We start from the raw sequence: 21,580 nt of genomic DNA on the forward strand, positions 1-21,580 counted from the left end.
CAAAAAAGAGTAGGGACCTCAAAGGATCCTGTGGAACTACCTTACTCTTTCAAGGGTCCCCTGATGTAGGAACTAGCTTGAATCAAGACCTTTGACAGGGCGGGAGTGGAACGCCTGTAAATGGTTTTCCATTTTAGAACTTCAGTTTCAGAACAGTAATGAGTGCTCTGCTCCACTGAGGGGGGCGGGGGGGAAAGAACCACGTTTCCAACTGATAGGGCCAGTGGTTGATCAAGTTGTGTGATAGCAATAGGGAATTAAGAGTCACACTTATTATTTTTGAACTTGAAAATTGTAGTATCCAATGCTTTAAATATTTTACTTTTTAAAAAAATTAAAGTAGAAATAAGTGGGTTTTATTATGGTTGTTATCTACCTTTTCTTTGTGAGGTTATGTTGTGTACCTTCTATATGCTTTTAGGAAATTTTAATTAAATATGTATTAAAGTAAAAGAATGTGTTTTGGAAAACTTTTAAATTCTTGTTATGTTTTTAATTAAATTTTTCATGGCACCTAGACAGGGTATTTAGCCTCTAAGCATATAAAAGGGATTAAGTGAGGCTTGTTTTCCTACAACATTAAGGTGAATTAGGGATATAATTTAGGTATGAGTTGAAGACAGTCAAAATGTTTCTTCATGCTTTCGTTCAGTTTTCTGCAAGTTTATATCTGCCATAAGATAGGGCCACTCATCTTCAATTTTGAAAGGATGCATTGTGCTACTTAGTAACTTGCATACCACCTCACATCCCATTAATCCAAGAGCGGGAACAATACTGGTTTGACACTGCTAAATGTCAGTCCTATGCTTCCAGTATCCGAAGCGCCTTCATTTTAAAAGTTGTTAAGACACTTTGGGAGGCCGAGGTGGGCGGATCACGAAGTCAGGAGATCGAGACCATCCTGGCTAAAACGGTGAAACCCCGTCCCTGCTAAAAATACAAAAACAAAAATTAGCCGGGCGTGGTAGCGGGCGCCTGTAGTCCCAGCTACTTGGGAGGCTGAGGCAGGAGAATGACATGAACCCGGCAGGCAGAGCTTGCAGTGAGCTGAGATTGCACCACTGCACTCCAGCCTGGGCGACAGAGCGACACTGCAACTCCAGCCTGGGCAACATAGCGAGACTCCATCTCAAAAAAAAAAAAAAAAGTTGTCAACTCATCTCAAGTTCCAATTGTTTCACCAGTTAAATTATTTCTATCATACATCTAACAATATGAATTTGAAACACTAGGTTTAACACTAAGGTTTTTCTTTTCTAACATGAAACAAACTTGTATTTCACATCTTAGGCTAAGCTAGGAATGGAAATAATTTTGTGGTGTAAATGAAAATGTTCTTCTGCAACTTTTATGTGTTATTAAACCTTAGAAAGGAGACAGTTGTAATATTAATAGCTATAACAATTTTGTTTCACTTGGTTTTTCTTTTTCTAGGATTTACTAACCAGACATAAATTGTTGGTAGCAGACTTCTTAGAACAAAATTATGACACTGTAAGTAGAAATCATTTTTAAAGACTTTCCCGCTTTCTCTCTCCCTCTCTCTTAGATCTATGAGCAATTGCCCTTATGTATTATCCACAAGAGAAATCAATCGTATTCAGCCATACTCCTGATTTGTCTACCTGGAAACCAGGTGATCAGGAAACTTTATGGAAAATTGAGATGGCGGGAGGTCAGGGCTTTCACCTTTTTCACATCTCTTCCTGTTGTGTTCTGAAGCTCCAAGAAATGACTAGCACCTGCTTGCTTAGATGTTGCTCTTAGGAGGCAGTGGGTAACTCCAAAAGGAAGAGAACCCCACCCTCACTAAAATAAATCATTTTACTTTGTTGATAGTTAGTCTTACTTAGTAGTAAAAATACCAAAAATATTTTTTATCTTGCAACTCCCTTCCCTGACAGTGAATCCAACTCATTCTTTCGAGATTTGGTTGAAATATGACTGTTTAGAAAGCTTACCCTAATCTCACTGCTCCCAAAACATGTATCTCTCTCTCTCTCTCTCTTCTCTCCTCTCTCCTCTCCTTCCTGTCCCCTTCTCTCTTTCTCTCTCTGGCTCCCTCTTATTTTTCACCTTGTATTATTATGGTGTGTCTGTATCTTTCTGGCTGGCCCTTGCACCCTCTAAGAGGCAAGAATCTTATCTGCAGGACACAGGGTTAAGAGCACAGTATGGACTTTAGAGTCTGCATGCTTGCTTGGCTTTAAGACCTGCCTCCTTACTAACTGTGTGGCCCTGGGCAGGTTACTACACCCACTGCAAAATGAGGATAGTAATAATACTTGCATCATACAGTTGTTGAGGGAATTTGACAAGATTTAAAGTTTTTAGCACAGGACCAGAGTAAGCACTCAGTATTAGTTTTTAATCATTGTTACTAATTTCCTAATACCTAATGCAGTATCAGACATTTGGTGGTGACAGATCCACCCAAGAGCAACTATGCTTTTACTAAATGTATAAGCAATAGAAGCAGCATGATTAAAGTATAATATAGCACAAACATGTAAAGGAAAACTTTACATGTTTTGTTCTAGTGTTGGTTCAGATGCTCTAGCTCAGTGCTGTCCAGTAGAAACATAATGCAAGCCAGAAATGAGAGCCACTGTGTAACTTAAAATTTTCTAGTTAGCCACACAAAAAGGTAAAAAGAAACAGGTGAAATTAATTTTAATAATCTATTTAACCCAACATATCAAAAATGTTATTCCAATGTACAATCAATATGGAAAATGATCATCGCTTCTCAGTCTTTTGGCTAAGATGAAGTGAAAAATGATAGAGCTATTTTACATTCTTTTTTCATGCTGAGTCTTTGAGATCTGGTGTGTATTTTACACTTAGAGCACATCTCAGTTTGGACTAGCCACATTTCAAGTGCTCAGTAGTCACATATGGCCCTATGTTGGAGAGCATGCATCTAAACTAGGACTTAGGGAAGGGTGGAGTCTCTGATCCTCATCCTAGCAACAGCCAGAGTTATTTTTTACTGGGATTTTTGGCATTTTTACATGTGTTAGCTAATGTTACTACTCTATCCCCATCACCCAGTCTAGTGCCTGACACATAACAGCAGGAATGTAATCTGCTGTCTTAAAGAAGCACTTAACTATTTATATTACTGATGTCCAAACCAAGAAATTCTAAATGTTTATATATATGGTATGATGGGTGGATTTTTTTATCTTTGTCTGTTAAAAGCAAAAAACAATTTCATGTATATATGATATTTATGGTAGTAATAAGCAAATTAAGGTAAAGTAACTTTATTGATTGAAATCTTTAGTATTGAATTAAATTATATGTACTTACAAAAAGAAGTACATTTTTGATGATAACTATGACTTTATGCCTTCCCTACAGTATGCAGTATAGTTGGGCACATAAGAGGCATATGGACCAGTGGTAGCAAACAAATATTAATAATAGTCCTCAAGGAGTCTCTGAATCATTTATATCCCAGACAAAAGTTGCAACATACTCCTGAATGCTGAGGTGTGGCCTACTCTACCTATCAATAGTATATCTTCACACATTCAAATCACAAATATTTAACTACTTGTCTTTTAATTATAAGTAAAATAAATTTTATGTTTGCCTGTGTCCTTCAATTTAAGATTAGGACTTAGCAATATAATTATAAAATCAAAAGTGATTTTTATGTCCTCAGGTTATAAAGGAAATAGCCATAGAATCAACTAGAGTATTTGTTTTAAGTGTAAAGTGTGATGGGAGAATGATTTTTTAAGTTGATACAAAATAATTATACATGTCTATGGGGTATATCGGATATGTTGATATATGCATACAATTTGTAATGATCACATCAGGGTAATCAGGATGCCCGTCACCTCAAATATTTATCGTTTCTTTGTGTTGGGAACTTTGCAAATCTTCTCTTCTAGCTATTTTGAAATATACAGTAGATTATTAACTATAGTCACCCTACTGTGCTGTTGAATGCTAGAACTTATTTCTTCTAACTGTATTTTTATACCTATTAACCAACCTCTCTTCATCCCCACTCCCTCCTACCTTCCTTAGCCTCTGATAACCTCATTCTACTGCAAGGAGAATAATTTTTATTGCCAGAGGCATCCCAAAATGTAAAGACTGAAAGAGGTGGGTGGATCACGAGGTCAGGAGTTCAAGACCAACCTGGCCAAGATGGTGAAACCCTGTCTCTAATAAAAATACAAAAATTAGCCGGATGTGGTGCCGGGTGCCTGTAATCCCACCTACTTGGAAGGGTGAGGCAGAGAATTGCTTGAACCCAGGAGGTGGAGGTTGCAGTGAGCTGAGATCGTGTCACAGCACTCCAGCCTGGGAGATAGAGCGAGACTTGGTCTCAAAAAGAAAAAGAAAATTGTCTGTTTTTGAATTTAGGAAATGAACTGTTAATACATAGTTTGGTTGTTTAGTAACTATATATGCTAAATGGAATGTTAAGGAAAGATTCATTAGATGTCACATTTATAAGAAATGAAATTTTTAAAAGGCTAAGATAATATGGAAAAATCTACAATATCAACTAATTACTATTTTTTCCTATAGAATGAATGAGGTAAATGTGTTGTGCAGTAACACTTTGCATTCAGGTATAATACATGACAATTTGAGAGACTAATAAATTCATTCTCTTTGACACCTTATTTACCTAATTTTGTTTTTACATCCATATGTCACTTCTTGTGTAATTTAGTAATTTCACAGCTGCTGAGGCTCCTGCATTGGCCTGAATACGAGCTCTGAGAACTCATGCCCCTTCAAACCTTTCAGACTTTTTTAGCTGGTATTTCTTTAGCCATACACCATGAAACTGGAGCACATGATGCATGACTCTAAAGTAATAAAGCTAGTGGACTGGGGAGTAGGGTCATACCATATACATGTATTTGCATTTTGTATTTACTGTTCAAATTTATCACAAGGCTTGTCTGATGCATTTAATGATCCACAAAATTCTCCTTGTGTTTCAGGATAGAATAAATAAGTCATTCATGTTAAAGAGTATAATTACTGTGATTTTAATGTGAGCTACACCTTTGTGTTTTTACTTTTCACTTTATTCTCTATCGGTGATTGTCAGTGTGCACAGCTTGCCCTCATTACACAGCAGCACACATACTCCCCTCGCACTTGACTCTCTGAGGGCTGGGAGTTTGTCACCCTCTTCAGTTCCTGATCTCTTGCCCTCCATCCTAGCTGCGCTCGTTCCTCCCACTTCAGTGCTCTCTGAGCTGTGTGCCCACACCTGGTGGAGGTGAATGCTGAGCCTCCCCAGATGTCAGCACTCTGTGTTAAACTGAAGGGCTAGGCCATGTTTGGTGACCATGTTAGGAAACAGGAAACAGGACTTCATGCACCAGTGTCCCCAGCTTCCAGTGAGAGCGAAGTGCTCCAGAGAGAACAGTTGGGCCGTCATGCAACAAAGGTTGCCTCGTTCTTTATCTGTTTATGCAGTGAATTGAACAGTCTGATTCTTTATGGCTTGCCAAGTGAAGCCTTAAGTGTATTTAATATTTTCCCAAATTGTGGACCCATAGCCACCAGCAAGGCTACTTACATAAAGATTTCTTTAAAATGGCATAAAATGAGTTCTCTTGCAACTTTTACTAGAAGTTTTGTTCAAAATGATTTATGGGAAGGACTCAAAATTACTCAGTTTTTATCTATTCAATTTCTAATTCACAGAACTAAAATAAAATAGGGAACGATATCTCTTATAATTCTTGACCTCCCCGCAGTGTCTTCACATGTAAAGAAGGATGGTAAAATGGCCAGAAGTTGGGAATTTGCTCCCGAAGAAGCAAGCAAGCTAACCTAATACGGAGAATCCACTGCTGCTTTTACACTCTAATGTGTATTTTCTTTTCATTAGATTTTTGAAGACTATGAGAAATTGCTTCAGTCTGAGAATTATGTTACTAAGAGACAGTCTTTAAAGGTAATATCAAATTTCTTTAAGTCAGTGTCCCCGTAAGTTGATATCTCATTAGCAAATGATGGGTCTATTAGTATATGAGTAAACACGGAAAAATTAAAATATCTTTTTTTATAACTTGAGAAGTGTTTACTATGTTTTATGTTATGACTGTATTTTATAGCAAAATAATGTAAGTGTCCTGTCTTGCTTTTGGAAGTAACAATGTAAGTGCCTGATAAGTAAAATTTAGAATATTTCTGCTGAGGCCAGGCATCTTGGCTTACACCTGTAATCCCAGCACTTTGGGAGGCCGAGGTGGGCGGATCATCTGAGGTCAGGAGTTTGAGACCAGCTTGGCCAACATGGCAAAACCTCATCTCTACTAAAAATACAAAAATTAGCTGGGCGTGGTAGTAGGCGCCTGTAATCTCAGCTACTTAGGAGGCTGAGGCAGGAGAATCGCTTGAACCTGGGAGGTGGAGGTTGCAGTGAGCCAAGATCGCGCCATTGCACTCCAGCCTGGGCAACAAGAGTGGAACTCCATCTCAAAAAAAAAAAAAAGACATGTAAAATGCAAAAAGTCAACCTTCCCTCTAAGTTTTAAGCACTGCAATTGATAAATTCTTTTTTTTTTTTTTTTTTTGAGACGGAGTCTCGCTCTGTCGCCCAGGCTGGAGTGCAGTGGCCGGATCTCAGCTCACTGCAAGCTCTACCTCCCGGGTTTATGCCATTCTCCTGCCTCAGCCTCCTGAGTAGCTGGGACTACAGGCGCCCGCCACCTTGCCCAGCTAGTTTTTTGTATTTTTTAGTAGAGACGGGGTTTCACCTTGTTAGCCAGGATGGTCTCGATCTCCTGACCTCGTGATCCGCCCATCTCGGCCTCCCCAAGTGCTGGGATTAAAGGCTTGGGCCACCGCGCCCGGCCGATAAATTCTTAATATCTGTATTTTTGAGTATAAAATAATTTTTTTACTATCAAATTATGTTTATATAGTTGAAATGTTATGGGGCTTCTGTTTTATGGGAAGCATTTATCTCCCAGATTTGTAACATATTTTCCTAAAGAATTTTTTATACCATATTTCATCACCAGGTCCCATTCCTTGAGCATTCACGTCAGTCAGTGTTTTCCTGTAGGTTGCTTAAAAGACTTCCACTACTTAACATGACATGTTCACATTATATTTACAGAAGAGATTCTGAAATGTGAAACATGGTCATTCCCTAAGAATTAGAAGAGAAAGTTTTTTAAAAATCAACTCTAACAAACAGATATGTCAGAAGACTACATGATCACATATACGAAATTTTGCTTTTCTAAAATACTGCCAGGATTACACTGAAACAGAATCTGGCAAGAGATTAAAAGACGATGCAGCTAGCTGGAAACAAAAATAAAATCAATTCTCAATTACCCGTAAATAGCATAGTTTGATGAATTATTGGAGAAGGAGGTGTGAGGGAGGTAATAAGACATTCCATTTAGTCAACAAATATTTATGTGCTCATTCTGCAGACATATCATGACAGCCAAGAACAGCTCTGGGCCTCACATTCTGTTGGTGGAAAGCAGACAATAGACAAATACACAAATAAATCCATAGTTTTCAGATGGTTTTAAGTACTAAAAAGAAAAGTAGGGAAAGGAGGCAGAAAGCGGCGACTTGGGAGATAGGGGCGTGTGTGTACCAGAGCAGCTAGATGATCAGTGAAGTCTCTGATAAGTTTATCTTTAAACAGAGGGCGAAATCTATGAAAAATTAAGATGCCTTTGATAAGGGTGTTTGTGTGTGTGTGTGTGTGTGTGTGTGTGTGTGTGTGTGTGTGTGTGTGTGTGAAACCCAGTTACATCTGCTACTTGAGGATATGCACCTATTAACTGGCTGTGGAAATGACAGTGAACCCAACAGAGTAAGACCACATCCATTTATGAGTGGCCCTCTCTCCCTCAGTGGAATGGTGCCTGGAAGCAGCCATGTGCCCAAGGGGAGGTGGGAGAGCCCCTGAGGGAAGGGAGATGTGGACTAGAGTTGTATCTCTGCCCTTCAGATCCCACTTAGAATCCCACAAAAAGAATGTTTCCAGCAGTTGCTAAAACTGACTGTTTTTAGCGCAGCAACTCATATGGTGGTCCAGCTTGCTAAACATCACACTTGTATTTTTATTTTTTCCTATTTTTTTCTAGGTTTGGGATATAGTGTCACATACTTGTGTTATTTTTACATGTCAAGATGATGGCATTCATAGAAAGATGCATTTGCTTCTAAATTTGGAGTATAATTTTAAACTAACACAGTAAAGTCAATCTGTTTTGTGTGACATTTTTTGTCAATTTACTTTGCCCACCATCCTGCATCAGCCATGACCTGGTTTCCTTTGTATTTGCGTCCTCACTGCGTGTTACTGGGGAGGCCATTTCTCAGCCAGCCATCCGGCACTTTTTATTGAGTTTCTCCTTTGTGTAGAAACTCATACCAGGAGACCCATCTAGAAAAAAAGCCCACAGATACGCTGCCGTCTGTGCTGGAGCCAGTAATGATGAGACCAAACTGTGTGTGGAACTGACCTTTGGGCAGAGAGTGACTTCAGTGCTGTGTTCTCCCATGTCCAGAAAGCTTGCTAAGAGCAGATGAAGATAAGGATGTATTCTGTTTATACAGCTGCATACATAAAGAATTCGTTATTTGTAGGGCTCCACAAGGATAGCCAAAATGAGGTAAGCTTGTCCGTGGTACAATAAGTAGTGGCCCTCGAAGGAAGATGGCAATTGGAGTAGTAAACAGAGGTGATGGTGCTCTGAAGGGCCAGCATATAGGAAGTTGCTCATAAATTCTCCAAATCCTTCCTTTTTTTCAGTGGGGGTCTGTCAGATGCTGGATCAAAATTGAGAGATTTGTATGAACTAAGGTGATTGAACCAAATTAGGAGGAAGAAAGCCATTTGTATTTCCTACTTATTTACAGATGCCTCAGCCTACTCACGAGGCATCTTTCCTGTTTTTCATTAATTCACCCAGACATACCATTTGGCTGTTATTCCTGCCTTAAATCTTTACAGTTAGGCGCCTCATGGATATCTGATTTATAGCATGGTAAAACCAAGCATTGATGGGACACTGAAAAAAATGCCTGACAAAATGCAGATAAATTACCTAAGAATGCAGAAAGTATTAAAATGGTTACTGGAGAGTTGGGTTTTTTTAATGTTAGATTATAGAAAGAGATGTTGCCAAAATTGTTTTGCATCACTCTGTTCAAGCAAGCAAAAAGGTAGACAACTGTGAAATAAGTTCATATATAAACATAGATCTCATTAAATATTGTTTACTCTTTTTTTTTTTTGCGCTAGAAAAATGTTCTGGAAGCTCCACTGATGCAATTTTGGTTTTTCCTTTTGGTAATTAGATCTGTGGTAGCAGTATATTCTATTTTGACACAACCGTGTTTATATATAAATGGATTCTGTAATACTTTTTACATAGATGTTTCATAATTGCAGGAAACAAGAGAGGTTAGATTATTATCTAGCAACTTTGTAAGTAATAAACTCTCTTAAGTACTAGGCTATTTTCTGATTCCAAAGTACTTGCTACCTGCTGCCTTTTGTTAATCATATTCTAAATTTTCCTGCACTGCCTTAGGGTGCTTAATTCCTGGTGTCAATAAAGAATAATTAACAGAGAAATTCCTTTTAATCATGTGGCAGAGCTTAGGAATTTTTTTCTTCTGCAGAGGCCTGGCATTTAATTACCAGCAAGAAAGATTATCATTCAAAAGAAGCTTGGTGGAAACGGGAATTTTCTGGGCTCTGGTCAATTTCATTAAAACACTTAAGTTTCTAAAAAACTTATTTCCACTTGCTGTATGGCTTAACTAAGTACTATGAGGCATACAAAATAAGAACTTTGAAGAAGTAAAATATGTGTGTTTTCCATTTACTTGGTATAGTATTGCTTTATAGTGCTTTGTATTATTCTGGAATGCTGCATTTTGTCATTGTTAATATTAAAATAGATTAACATTTAATGGCTTGAAGATTTAGTGTTGAATTAGCACAATTAATTGTTCCAGAAAAATTGTGAAATTCTATTAGCAGAGGATAGATTGGATAGAATTTATATGTAGGTATTCCCAGGTAATAAGAATTGAAGTGACCTAATCTGAACTTAACTAATAAATATAACTTCAACAAATGTTTATTATGTATATGTAAATTTTTAAAAATGAAATTTTCCTTTTGCTGAAGCCTTTTAACATGTGTGTATATGATACATATATGTCTATTCAGTATTTGATTCTTTCTGTATAGATCTTTAGAAGATAAGTAAGCCTCTTGACAGGCTTACAACCCAGAAGTTTTTTAGTTTTAGTTTTTTCTTTTTGGAGGGTCTGGAAGCCATACCTCTGAAATATAAGCATCTAGGAAGATAATACTGTTTCCCTGTCACCAGGAGAGTTTAACCTAGGTGCTGTTTTCCAAACTGCAACTATTTGCTTGTCAGAGAGATAAGAGAAGTTTTATTATTCAGATCAATAGCTAAAACAAATGGTCACCTCATTTGCTAGGTGCATTAGGGTGAACCATGAAAGAGTACACAGAAATGGTAGTCAGGTCCTCCCCTAGTGGACAGGTTACCCTTCAGCTTGAGGATATATGTATGTAATGGATGGTAGCTGCTTGACTGTAATAAGGGACAGTTTTGTCTGTTTGCAGTCTCTTTCAGAGATTAGTTACTGTATTGTGCTCTGGATATGTGGGTAGGACTTTTATTTCCCCAACATACCCGTGCACATCACACAGTTAGGTTTTAAGGGGATTTGAAACACACCCTTATGCAGCTTATTCTTTAAACAGGGTCACAAATAACTCTGCACTACAAGGCAAAGCAAATTCAACTGTAGAGAAGAGGAAAGGCTTTCCCGAAGACGATGTCTGAGCCAGTTCTGAGAGGATGGGCCAGGTTTGGACAGGCAGAGAAGAGGTGAAAGTGTTTCTCAAGATTTTGGAGCTGGGGAAGTAAAGCCACAGAGACAGGAGAGCGGGGAAGATGGAGGAAGGGAGCCGAGGAAAGGACGCAAGAGAAATGATTCCACATCACAGAGGCTGGGAACGGCATCTTCATGAGTTTACTTTTTTCCTAAATCTATGGGAATCTAGGAATTTGCTTGTTTATTCATTCACTTTCTAATCTAAGTGGAATTGGTAACAAATACTGATTTTTGGAAGATTTGACAAAATGTGCAGCATGGATTGGATTAGGTAAAGACTGAAGGAGAGACCATTTTGCATGCTGTGGCAGTAGGTCAGGTGAAAGGTAGTGAGGGTTTGAATGAGATTACTGGCTGTGAACACTGAATGAAAGGTGTTCAAGAAACACTTAAAAACAGAAAATGGGTAGGTCTTGGATGGAGATTTGATGTGAGGAGCAAGGAAAAGAAAGGAGCTAAGGAAGACTTCAGCTCTCTTCCCAACCGGAGGAGGGTGGCTCCTGATGCCATTAACAAAGAGAAGAAAGGGAGTTGCTTTGAGAGACGCTAAGTGTGACAGTCCAGCAGTGTTCCAGTGGGACCGCCCAGTGGGCAGTTAGAAATGTGGGTCCAGAGTTTAGGAAAGAAGCTGAGACTAGAAATGTAGATTTGGGAGACATCCTCCTAGATGTTACAGTTGAACCCATGGGTATAGATGAGACTGTTGGGAGATAAAAGATAGCAGATCCAAGTATACGGCTTGGAAAATTGCTGCATAAGTAGTGCAAAAGGCAAGGGAGCCATAGAAGAGGTAGCATAGGAACAAGCTGCACAAGGTAAGAAACCAGGAGCAAAGAAAGTTTCCAGAAGGTGTTAGGTTCGCTTTAGAAGCTGCAGAAAGATGCAGGAGGATGCAGATTAACAATTTGACTACATGGTTGCTATTCCATATGTATGAGAATAACTAGTGACCAGCCAATATCCAACAGGGGTCATCCTTTTTTCAGGTTTAACAAATGTTATTTTCATGCATTAAAATAACCTCAGGTTGTGTACTTCTTACATGTTAAATACACAAAAGATACATTAGAGGCAAGGTGGTGGTTTACTGGCAGCCAGATGCTTGCACACATCTGGGATTCCTTTGATAGACAGTTGGCCCTCAGTTTGATGTGCACTTTTCTTCCCATCCAGGATTTCTGTAACCATGTAACTATGTGTTACTCTCCCAAGGCCTTCAGAAAAAGTCCAGTAAATAGGACATTTGAAAACTAAACATATCTTCTATATAAAATTATGTTACAGTATGTTTCAGCCCCCTGGCTGCTGAAGCTTTAGGAATTGCCACAGCAGCCAAGGGGCTGTAATTCTGTTCTCCAGAATTATGGTGAGAACAAAAAGTTTCTGAGATAGAGCAACAATACATTCAGCCATGTTGCTAGGGGGTCTTCAACTATTCTTAGTTTGGGTATTTTTATTTTTTGTTTAGGGTAATGCTGTATTTGGGGAACTATTAATTTGTCACCAAAAAATGTTTTGCTTTGCTTTGTAATAAAAACTTGCTGCACTTACTAAATTTGACATGGATTTGGGGTCAATTATTTTTTTCTGACTTTATATCAGGTTTCATAATAAAAGTCAGGGAAATGTAAGAGTCATTTAACAAACTGTCTTAATAGTGAACTCCTAGTGTACATTTATGCAGGTAAAGAAGGCATCATTATGGTACCAATTTTGTTATTCCTTCTACCTGAATGCCTATGCAGCAATACATTAGTGGGAAGCAAGATAATTAAAGTAAGTATTGAAAACCATAAATTTATTTCTGCCTAGCTCTAGGTGAGCTGCATCTAAGACCAACTAAAGAAAGGTACTAAGCACTGAGATAAGCAAAACGGTGGAAAAACTTACTCAATAACTACTGCGTTTATGCCTGTGCTTCAAGATGCACTTAAGGACACTCTAATTTTTTTCATGACACCATTCTTATGCACATTTGTATTTTGTTTTTCAGTGAGAAGACGTGAGCTGTGTTTTGAGTCAGGTGGCTCTGAAATTACAGCTTTGGTTTTGTGTTTTCCTCTAGCTGCTAGGGGAGCTGATCCTGGACCGTCACAACTTTGCCATCATGACAAAGTACATCAGCAAGCCGGAGAACCTGAAACTCATGATGAACCTCCTTCGGGATAAAAGTCCCAACATCCAGTTTGAAGCCTTTCATGTTTTTAAGGTAAAAAGTACAAGCTCTGGAAACAATGTTATAGGCAATTTTTTTTCCAGTTCCAAATGGCAAACTCCCTGCTCTTTACTCTCTTTCATACTTGAAAGAAAATGAAATAGGCAGTCTTTGTGTTTTGCATGATTTAAATGAAATTTCAGAGTTATGTTAATGAATGCCCATTCATAAAGGTTTGCTGACTAATCCACACATCTAAATATTTTTATTTTTTCACAGAGAAAATGTGTGATACTCTTTCCCAAAACTTCTAAAACAATCAGTGATTGAGCTAGATCCCAAACCCTGAGTGTCAGACTTGAATACTTTGCTTCATACAAGCACTGTCTCTTTGAACTTTAAATGACACCCTGAAGACACAGCGGGGTACTACTCACTTTATTAATATTTTTTTTTTACAATGTATTTTGTTATGATAGAAAAGTAACCTCTTTAGACAATAGATTTTATTTTATTTTTTTTTGAGATTGAGTCTCACTCTGTTGCCCAGGCTGGAGTGCAGTGGCACGATCTCGGCTCACTGCAACCTCTGTCTCCCAGGTTAAAGTGATTCTCCTGCCTCAGCCTCCTGAGTAGCTGGGACTACAGGCGTATGCCACCACTCCTGGCTAATTTTTTTTTATTTTTAGTAGAGCGAGTTTCACCGTGTTAGCCGGGGTGGTCTTGATCTCCTGACCTCATGATCCACCCTCCTTGGCCTCCCAAAGTGCTGGGATTACAGGTGTGAGCCACCATGCTTGACCCTACAATAGATTTTTTAACAGGTGGGGTAGGTGGGAGAATTCTATTTGTAATTCTGTATTCCCAGCCTAACTGTTGTAAACACCTTAGTACATTTTATTTTCCTGTGCACACATTCCAGAGTTTTTCTACAGCTGTATTCACATTGTACTAACAATTGATATCCTAATTTTATTACTTAATGCTATATCATAAGTAACCATTTTCATTATTGCTATAAGTAGTTTTTAGAGCCATTATTTTTCTCACCATCATAGTGCATCATTGGGTATACTTCTTCTTGTCATTGATATTTAGGTTATGTTCATTTTTTCCTACTCTTAAGTAATGCTACAGTGTGCATTTTATGCATCCAGCTAATTTTTTTTAATATTTAAAATTCTTATCGTATGATGGATATCTAGAGTGTAAATAAGAGTTCAGAGAGTCCCAGAATTTTTTGGTTCTTATTTTTAAAAATCTTTTAAAATTTTATTTATTTTTTAAATTCAGAGACAGGGTCTTGCTCTGTTGCCCAGGCTAGAGTGCAGTGGTGTGATCATGGCTTACTGCAGCCTCAAATTCCTAGGCTCAAGCAATTCTCCCACCTCAGCCTCCTAAGTAGCTGAGACAATAGACACGGGCCACCTCACCCAGCTAAGTTTTTTTATTTTTTGAAGAAACAGGGTCTCGCTATGTTGCCCAGGCTGGTCTCAAAATCCTAAGCTCAAGTGACCTTCCTGCCTCAGCTGCTCAAAGTGCTGGGATTGTAACTGAACACAAGTCAGATTGCTCATCACATGCAGAGTCCAATTAACAAGAGGAGGTCTCGTAAAAAGAAAGTGACTTTATTAGCCAAAACTAATAATAGGAAAGTGGCCAGATTCCCAGCCAACGTAACTACTTTGAATTTTAGGGGCAAGGCCAGGTTTTAAAAAGAGAAAACATGATATGGAAAGCGTGTAAAAATTATGCTGAGTACAGTGTCTGTGTTTCTTGTTCTGGTGGCTGTCTTGGGTCCCAGTCCAGGTGGAAAGCAGGCTGGCGTCATCTCAACAATGGCTGGATTGTGGACTAGCCACCCTGAAGTTATCTCTGGAATTTTGCAGCTGGGTCTCCAAGCTTGGTCTGTCTGACTCAAGATTCAAGTTTAGCCCCTGGAACTTCTAAGTAGGCAGATAATTAGATACCAGCATGCAGTTAGATAAATGTGAAGGGAATATAGACAGTGAGAAAGGGCTGGGACATGGAGTCTATTTTAAAACTAAGGGAAAAAGCTTCTGCAGTTTGCTTCAAGGTTACATCTTTAAACCCAGGAGAAAGGGGAAAAAGGGTTTTAAAATGTATTTTGAAGTTAAGCTGCTTAGTTACAGGATTACAAGTGTGAGCCATGGCACCTGGCTTCGGTTTTTATAAAGTATGTTTAGTGATAGAGTTTGTAAGTCCATAAATGGGAAGCATGGCAGTTTTTAAGGTCATTGTTGCTTTGAAAGATAAGACATTTTTAGTTGATCTTTCAGCCACCAGATATTTATTAATTCATTATATATATATATATATATATTAAATTAAAGAGATACATAGGGCGAGGTATGGGGAAAGGGGCATGGAGCTTCCATGCCTTCCCTGAGCAGCCACCCTCCAGGAGTCTCCATGCGTTTGGCTATCTGGAAGCTCCAGCGCAGATATTTATTGTCCAAAAACCGAGTAGAGCAATTAAAATCCTGAACTAATTTATAAATTCTATTCAGGTCCTTTCAGAATTCCAACTGGACTTTCCCTGGAGCTTGACAAGCTGATTCTAAAATTTGTGTGGTAGAGCAATAGCCTAGGATTATCTATGGCAATGTTGAAGAAGGAAGTAGAGGAATCTACTCTAACCAGATATTAAGACATGTTATGGATTTAAAGTAAATGAAAACAGTGTTGTATTGATTTAGAAATTGATAAATAGAACAGCAAAACAGAGTAGAGGGCCCAGAAGTAAACCTATATAAATCTGAAACTTGATATTTGATCATGGAGGGATTATAAATCAGTGAAGAAAGGGTTCAGTATTCAATAAATGTTTCTTGGATAATGGGTTGTCCATGTAGAGAATCTTACCCTGCAGTATACACAGAAATAAGTTCTAGATAAAGATCTGCACTTGAAAAGCAATTTTTTTAACTTTTAGAAGAGAAAATAAGAGGCTCTCTGTATATTTGGGTAGGAAGAATTCCTTTGAAAAGAAATAAAAAATCACAAAACATAATAGAAATTTTTCTTGAGAAAGGGTCTCACTATGTTGCCCAGGCTGGAGTGCAGTAGTGTGATCATGGCTTACTGCAGCACTGACCTCTCGGCCTCAAGCAATTCTCCTGCCTCAGCCTCTTGAGTAGCTGGGACCATAGGCCTGCCCTGACCATGCCCAACTAATTCTGTTTTTATTATTTGTAGGGATGAGGTCTCGCTGTTTTACCTAGGCTGGTCTCAAACTCCTGGCCTCAAGTAATCCTCCTGCCTTGGCCTCCCTAGTGCTGGGATTATAGGTATGAGCCACCATACCCAGCCATAATAGAAAATATTTTAAAATGTGACCACACTAAAATTTTAAACTTCTGTTCAAAAAAGAAGTCATAAAGTGAAAAGACAGGACAGGATGTGACATATATAACTGACAGGTCATTAAGAAAAACACAAATAACAGAAAAATAGACAAAAGATACAAGTTGGTAGTTTACAGATGAGGAAACCTGATTGGCAAATAAATAGGTGTTCTTCTTACTTGTAATTGTGGAAATGGCCATTAAAATATCAATAAGATACCACTTGAAGTTCTTCATATTGGCAAAAATGTCCAACAATATCAGATTTTTGTAGGATTGGACAGCAGTGGGAACTGTCATACACTGTGTAAATTGGTATAATCACTTTGGAGAACAGTTTAGCAAAATAAACTCTTGAAGCTATGGATACCCTTCAACTCTGAAATCCATTTTTAGGCAGTTTCTTGGAGACACTCTTGGACGTGTGCATAAGGAGTCATGTGCAGTAAGTCCTCTCTTAAAATCGTTGATAGGTGCTCGGAAGTGGACTTTAAACAAAACCTTGTACATTACAGCAAGTCCTCGAATAACAGTGTTTTGTTGTAAGCTTGATGGGGGAAAAATTGTTTGCCTCATCTGTTGCTTTGCTTAAAGTTACAGTTTCTAAGAACTTATCCACCTTAATGAAGGACTTACTGTATAAAGATGTTTATTGCAACATTGTTTAAAATGGGAAAAGCCATACATGGGCACCAAGGGGAGACTGGGAAAATAAATTGTGCTACACACATACAATAGTGCATAATAATGGGTTAAAATAAATAGAGTTATGTGGATTGCTTTGCCTAATCTTAGAAACATTTTGTTGAGTGGAATGACCAAATATTTAAATATGTCATTTATTTAAAGTTTTAAAGCATGCAAAAGAACACTAAGTGTGGATTCATATATGTGCAGTTAGAGTCCAAAAATATGCATGGAAGCCGGGCACGGTGGCTCATGGCTGTAATCCCAGAACTTTGGGAGGCGGAGGTGGGTGGATCACTTGAGGCCAGGAGTTTGAGACCAGCCTGGCCAACATGGCAAAACCCAGTCCCTACTGAAAACACAAAAATTAGTCAGGTGTAGTGGCACATGCCTGTAGTCCCAGATACTCAGTGGGGCTAGGGCAGGATTGTCACTTGAACCTGGGAGGCAGAGGTTGCAGTAAGCCGAGATTGTGCCATTGCACTCCAGCCTGGGCGACTGAGCGAGACTCTGTCTCAAACAAACAAACAAACAAACAAACTGCGTGGGAATGACAAATGCCAAATTCAGGATAGGGGGTCATCTCAGGAGAAGGAGTAGGGGAGAGAATAAGCAATATCATACAGGAGTATCCAATAGCCTTCAATTATACCTGTAATGTTTTATTTAAAAAAAAAAAATCTGAAGGCAAGTATGGCAAAAAATATTAGATTTTGATAGAGCCCATAGTGGGAATATGAAGTCAGATATGTTATTCCTGTACTCTTCTGTGTGTTAGAATTATTTCATAAAAAGTTTCAAAACAATGAATGAAATAAAAATAGAGTGCTGTAGGCCTGGAAAATGCCTACACATTATAAAATGGTAGGCCCTCTCAAGACCCTTGGACTGAAGGAACTGAAGAAGGCTGTGTATCATGTCATTCAGCTCCCACAGAAGTTTAAATGAGAATAAACGTCATATAATTTTGTTCAAAAATGCAGTATTATATATAGTAGAAGGAATCAGTGGGTTGCAAAATAAAAATAACCTATTTCCATCCTCTGAGAAGATCAGAATTTGGGTCACCTAATCATTGGACAGGGTGAGTACGTTTAAAAATAGTTGACCACTTGTTTACTTGTATGTGTGTAACTTGGCCTGCCCCGTACCCCGGCTATGTTCCTTCCACTGAAGTATGAACTACATTGTTTACTTGTCAAAAATATTTTGTTATTTAGAAAAAAGTAACAGCTAAGTCCTAGGATTATTTTCACATCGTTTAATTAATAGGTTTTTTTCCCCAAAGCACCTTTCGTAGGGTGCGAAGAATGTGGAACCCAGTCCTGAAAATGTCTGTGCTGGATTGTTAACAGCTGACTCTCATTAGCTTGCTAATAGGTTCAACACGTGCTTCCTACTATTGGTGAGCAGGATAGTGTGGTGGGAAAGCCCCGACGGAGGTCAAGAGAGCAGGGTCTTTGTTCTGTCTCAGTTGCCAGCAGCCGCTTTGGGCAAATCCATCTGGATCCATTTTTTCACTTGCAAAATGAAAGTGTTAGACTTCTAATTCTAAGATACTAGGTCATGAGACTTTTGTCTCAGGTTCTGACTCTCCAGAGATACGCCCAGTATGGATTGAGGGACCCATTATGAGATAATCTCCCTTTCCTTTCCCTGTTAACCTCGATACCAAAGGGCCATGTTGCCCCTTCCCACCAAACCATGTAAGGTGGCAGAAAATGGTCTGTGTCATTTGCTCATTCAGAGCTGCTGGAACTCAGGCATGGCCAGTGCCAAATATGGCACTAGTCTGTCACTCAGATCCTAGCAGTTGGCTATAATAGCTATTCCCTTGAAAACAAGAAGTTCTGTCCCCAGCTTATTCCAGAATATAAAAGTCAGGTTGACAGTTCAGCCAAAAAAGTATGTAGAACAAGAATGAGAATAGTTTCCGTGTGGTCTTACTGGAAATAAACAAAATTACAGATTAATTTAGTGAAGGACTAACCATGAATTACTCACTTCCTTAAGGACCAACTTTCTTTTTTATTTTTATTTTTATTATTTATTTATTTATTTTTTGAGATGGAGGTTCACTCTTGTGGCCCAGGCTGGAGTGCAATGGCGTGATCTCGGCTCACTGCAACCTCCACCTCCCACCTTCAAGTGATTCTCCTGTCTCAGCCTCCCAAGTAGCTGGGATTACAGGCATGCGCCACCACGCTTGGCTAATTTTTGTATTTTTAGTAAAGACACGGTTTTGCCATGTTGGCCAGGCTGGTCTCAAACTCCCAACCTCAGGTGATCCACCTGCCTCGGCCTCCCAAAGTGCTGGGATTACAGGCGTGAGCCACCACGCCTGACCTAAGGACCCACTTTCTAGCACACCAAACTACTATGGTCATGGCGTACCAAATCTAACTCTACTCATGGAGAAAGCAGTTGAGACCAACTGAATTTAGGAATTGGCTATGAAGTAGTTTAATAATGCTAATTTCCCCTAAAATTGTAACAGTATATTGAAAAGTGTACCAACTTCTGACTTAATGTCTCACCAACTACTTTTAAATGGTGTTGAACATTCAGCTTTATTGTATCCTCATTTGATCTTATTTTGCCCTTTTGCATATTTAACAAAGAAGCCAAGGAGAAAATGTAAAAAGTCATAATTAAGGCCTCACTTCTCCTTTCTATTTTAAAAATACTTTCTTTAAAAATTCATAAAACAATCAACTCCATATTTGTTTATAGAAAGGTTTGCAATGGGTATTTCTGGCAAACTTTAGCAACGTCATCAAACAAGTATATAAATATATTACTTAATGGCTTTGTTTGATAATCCTGCTACTGAATATTTATAATGTTACCTACTTTACAAAATATTTTTGCATTAGTATGTAAAGAAAACGAAGCCTATATTTAATGTTTGTGAATATTACCTAGAATAAAAAAAAATTCAAGTTGCTTTTCCATATAATTTTGGGATAAATGTCTAGTTTCCTATGTAACTTCCACAATTACATGAAGTTTATAGATTCCAAAGATTTGACTTCCAAAATACCAAAGCAATTGCATTAACAACGTTAACAACATTTTAACATTTTGTACAGAGCACTTTCCCTGACAAAATTCCATGTGATCCTCACCCCAGCTATGAAGTCAGGCAGGTGTGATGTCCCTGTTTCATTGGCGAGGAAACTGCATGAGAGATTAAGTGACAAGCCTGAGCTCTCACAGACAAGGCTGTCTTCTGCTTCCAAATCCCATGTTCTTTCTTCTACATAGCTCCACTTATATGTGAGGAACTGAGGCTGGTAAATTCGAAATGGCAAAGTGCCTCTTTGCTATACCTTTATATTTCGTAGAAGCTCTTTGCGATCAGGAATTTTCCTCTGATTTATTTGTTCTTTCTCTGCTCTATCTCCTAACAGCTAGAAGGATTTTTGGCCCATAGTGGTTATTTAAGTAATGTCTGAGTAAGTAAATTAATATGTATGTTCTTTTTTTAGAACTATTTTTATTTATTTATTTTTTATTTAAGACAGAGTCTCGCTCTGTCACCCAGACTAGAGTGCAGTGGTACGATCTCAGTTCACTGCAACCTCCGCCTCCCGGGTTCAAGTGATTCTCCTGCCTCAGCCTCCCAAGTAGCTGGGATTATAGGCGCCCACCACCATGCCTGGCTCTTTTTTTTTTTTTTTTTTTTTTTGTATTTTTAGTAGAGATGGGGTTTCACCAAGTAGACTCCTGACCTCAAGTGATCTGCCTCCCTCGGCCTCCCAAAGTGCTGGGATTACAATATGTATGTTCTTAAAGGAAGGAAACTGAGAGCCTCTGTGCCTCTGAACCAGAGAAGGATTGCCAGATAAAATGCAAGATGCCCTATTCAATTTGAATTTGAGATGGACACTGTATAGCACTACACGGAACATACTTACATTAAAAAAATTACTCATTGTTCGTCTGAAATAGAATTTAATAGGGCATCCTCTCTTTCTGTTTACTAAGTCTGGTAATGCTAAACTGGTTCAGTTTTCAAATATTCAGACAAGAACAGAGTCCTGGGTAGTAATATAGTGTCTTTTTTAAAAATGTTTCTGACAAAATGTTTGACAAGCATCATCAAGTTAAATAGAACTATTCTGACTTGAGAATATATTTAGATCTTTCCTTCTTGGCATATTCCATTCAGAAAGTGAGAATGTGTAGGTCTGAAATCTATGTTTTGTGCAGGCGGCTTCCCCTGGAAAGTCCCGGTCCACATTTCCTTCTGAGGCTTGGAGAATGAGGTCAGCAGTGTGTGTGCTCACCACACTCGTTGGACCTGCCGATGGAGCTGAAGGCCTCCGGGAAGGATTCTGAATGGCTGTAGTATTTGTCCCTTGTAGATGAAACCAGGAATAAGCAGCTAAAAGCTCAGTAATGAAAAGTACAGTATCACAGACCTGGGAAGGAACTAAAATAATTG

General features: G+C 38.6%; 1 protein-coding gene across 4 annotated transcripts in view; it reads left to right on the top strand.

Annotated features, from left to right (window-relative positions):
• CAB39L (calcium binding protein 39 like) overlaps positions 1–21,580 on the top strand; it is a 127,952-nt gene that overhangs the window by 91,949 nt on the left and 14,423 nt on the right. For all 4 annotated transcript variants that reach the window (XM_023187404.3, XM_023187406.3, XM_023187405.3 and 1 more), the window contains 3 exons: positions 1,438–1,497; positions 5,888–5,953; positions 12,986–13,129. In XM_023187404.3, coding sequence (XP_023043172.1) covers positions 1,438–1,497; positions 5,888–5,953; positions 12,986–13,129 — 270 coding nt within the window. The remainder of the gene's footprint in view (positions 1–1,437; positions 1,498–5,887; positions 5,954–12,985; positions 13,130–21,580) is intronic.

Source organism: Piliocolobus tephrosceles, chromosome X (genome assembly GCF_002776525.5).
Source record: "Piliocolobus tephrosceles isolate RC106 chromosome X, ASM277652v3, whole genome shotgun sequence".
NCBI classification, from domain to species: domain Eukaryota; kingdom Metazoa; phylum Chordata; class Mammalia; order Primates; family Cercopithecidae; genus Piliocolobus; species Piliocolobus tephrosceles.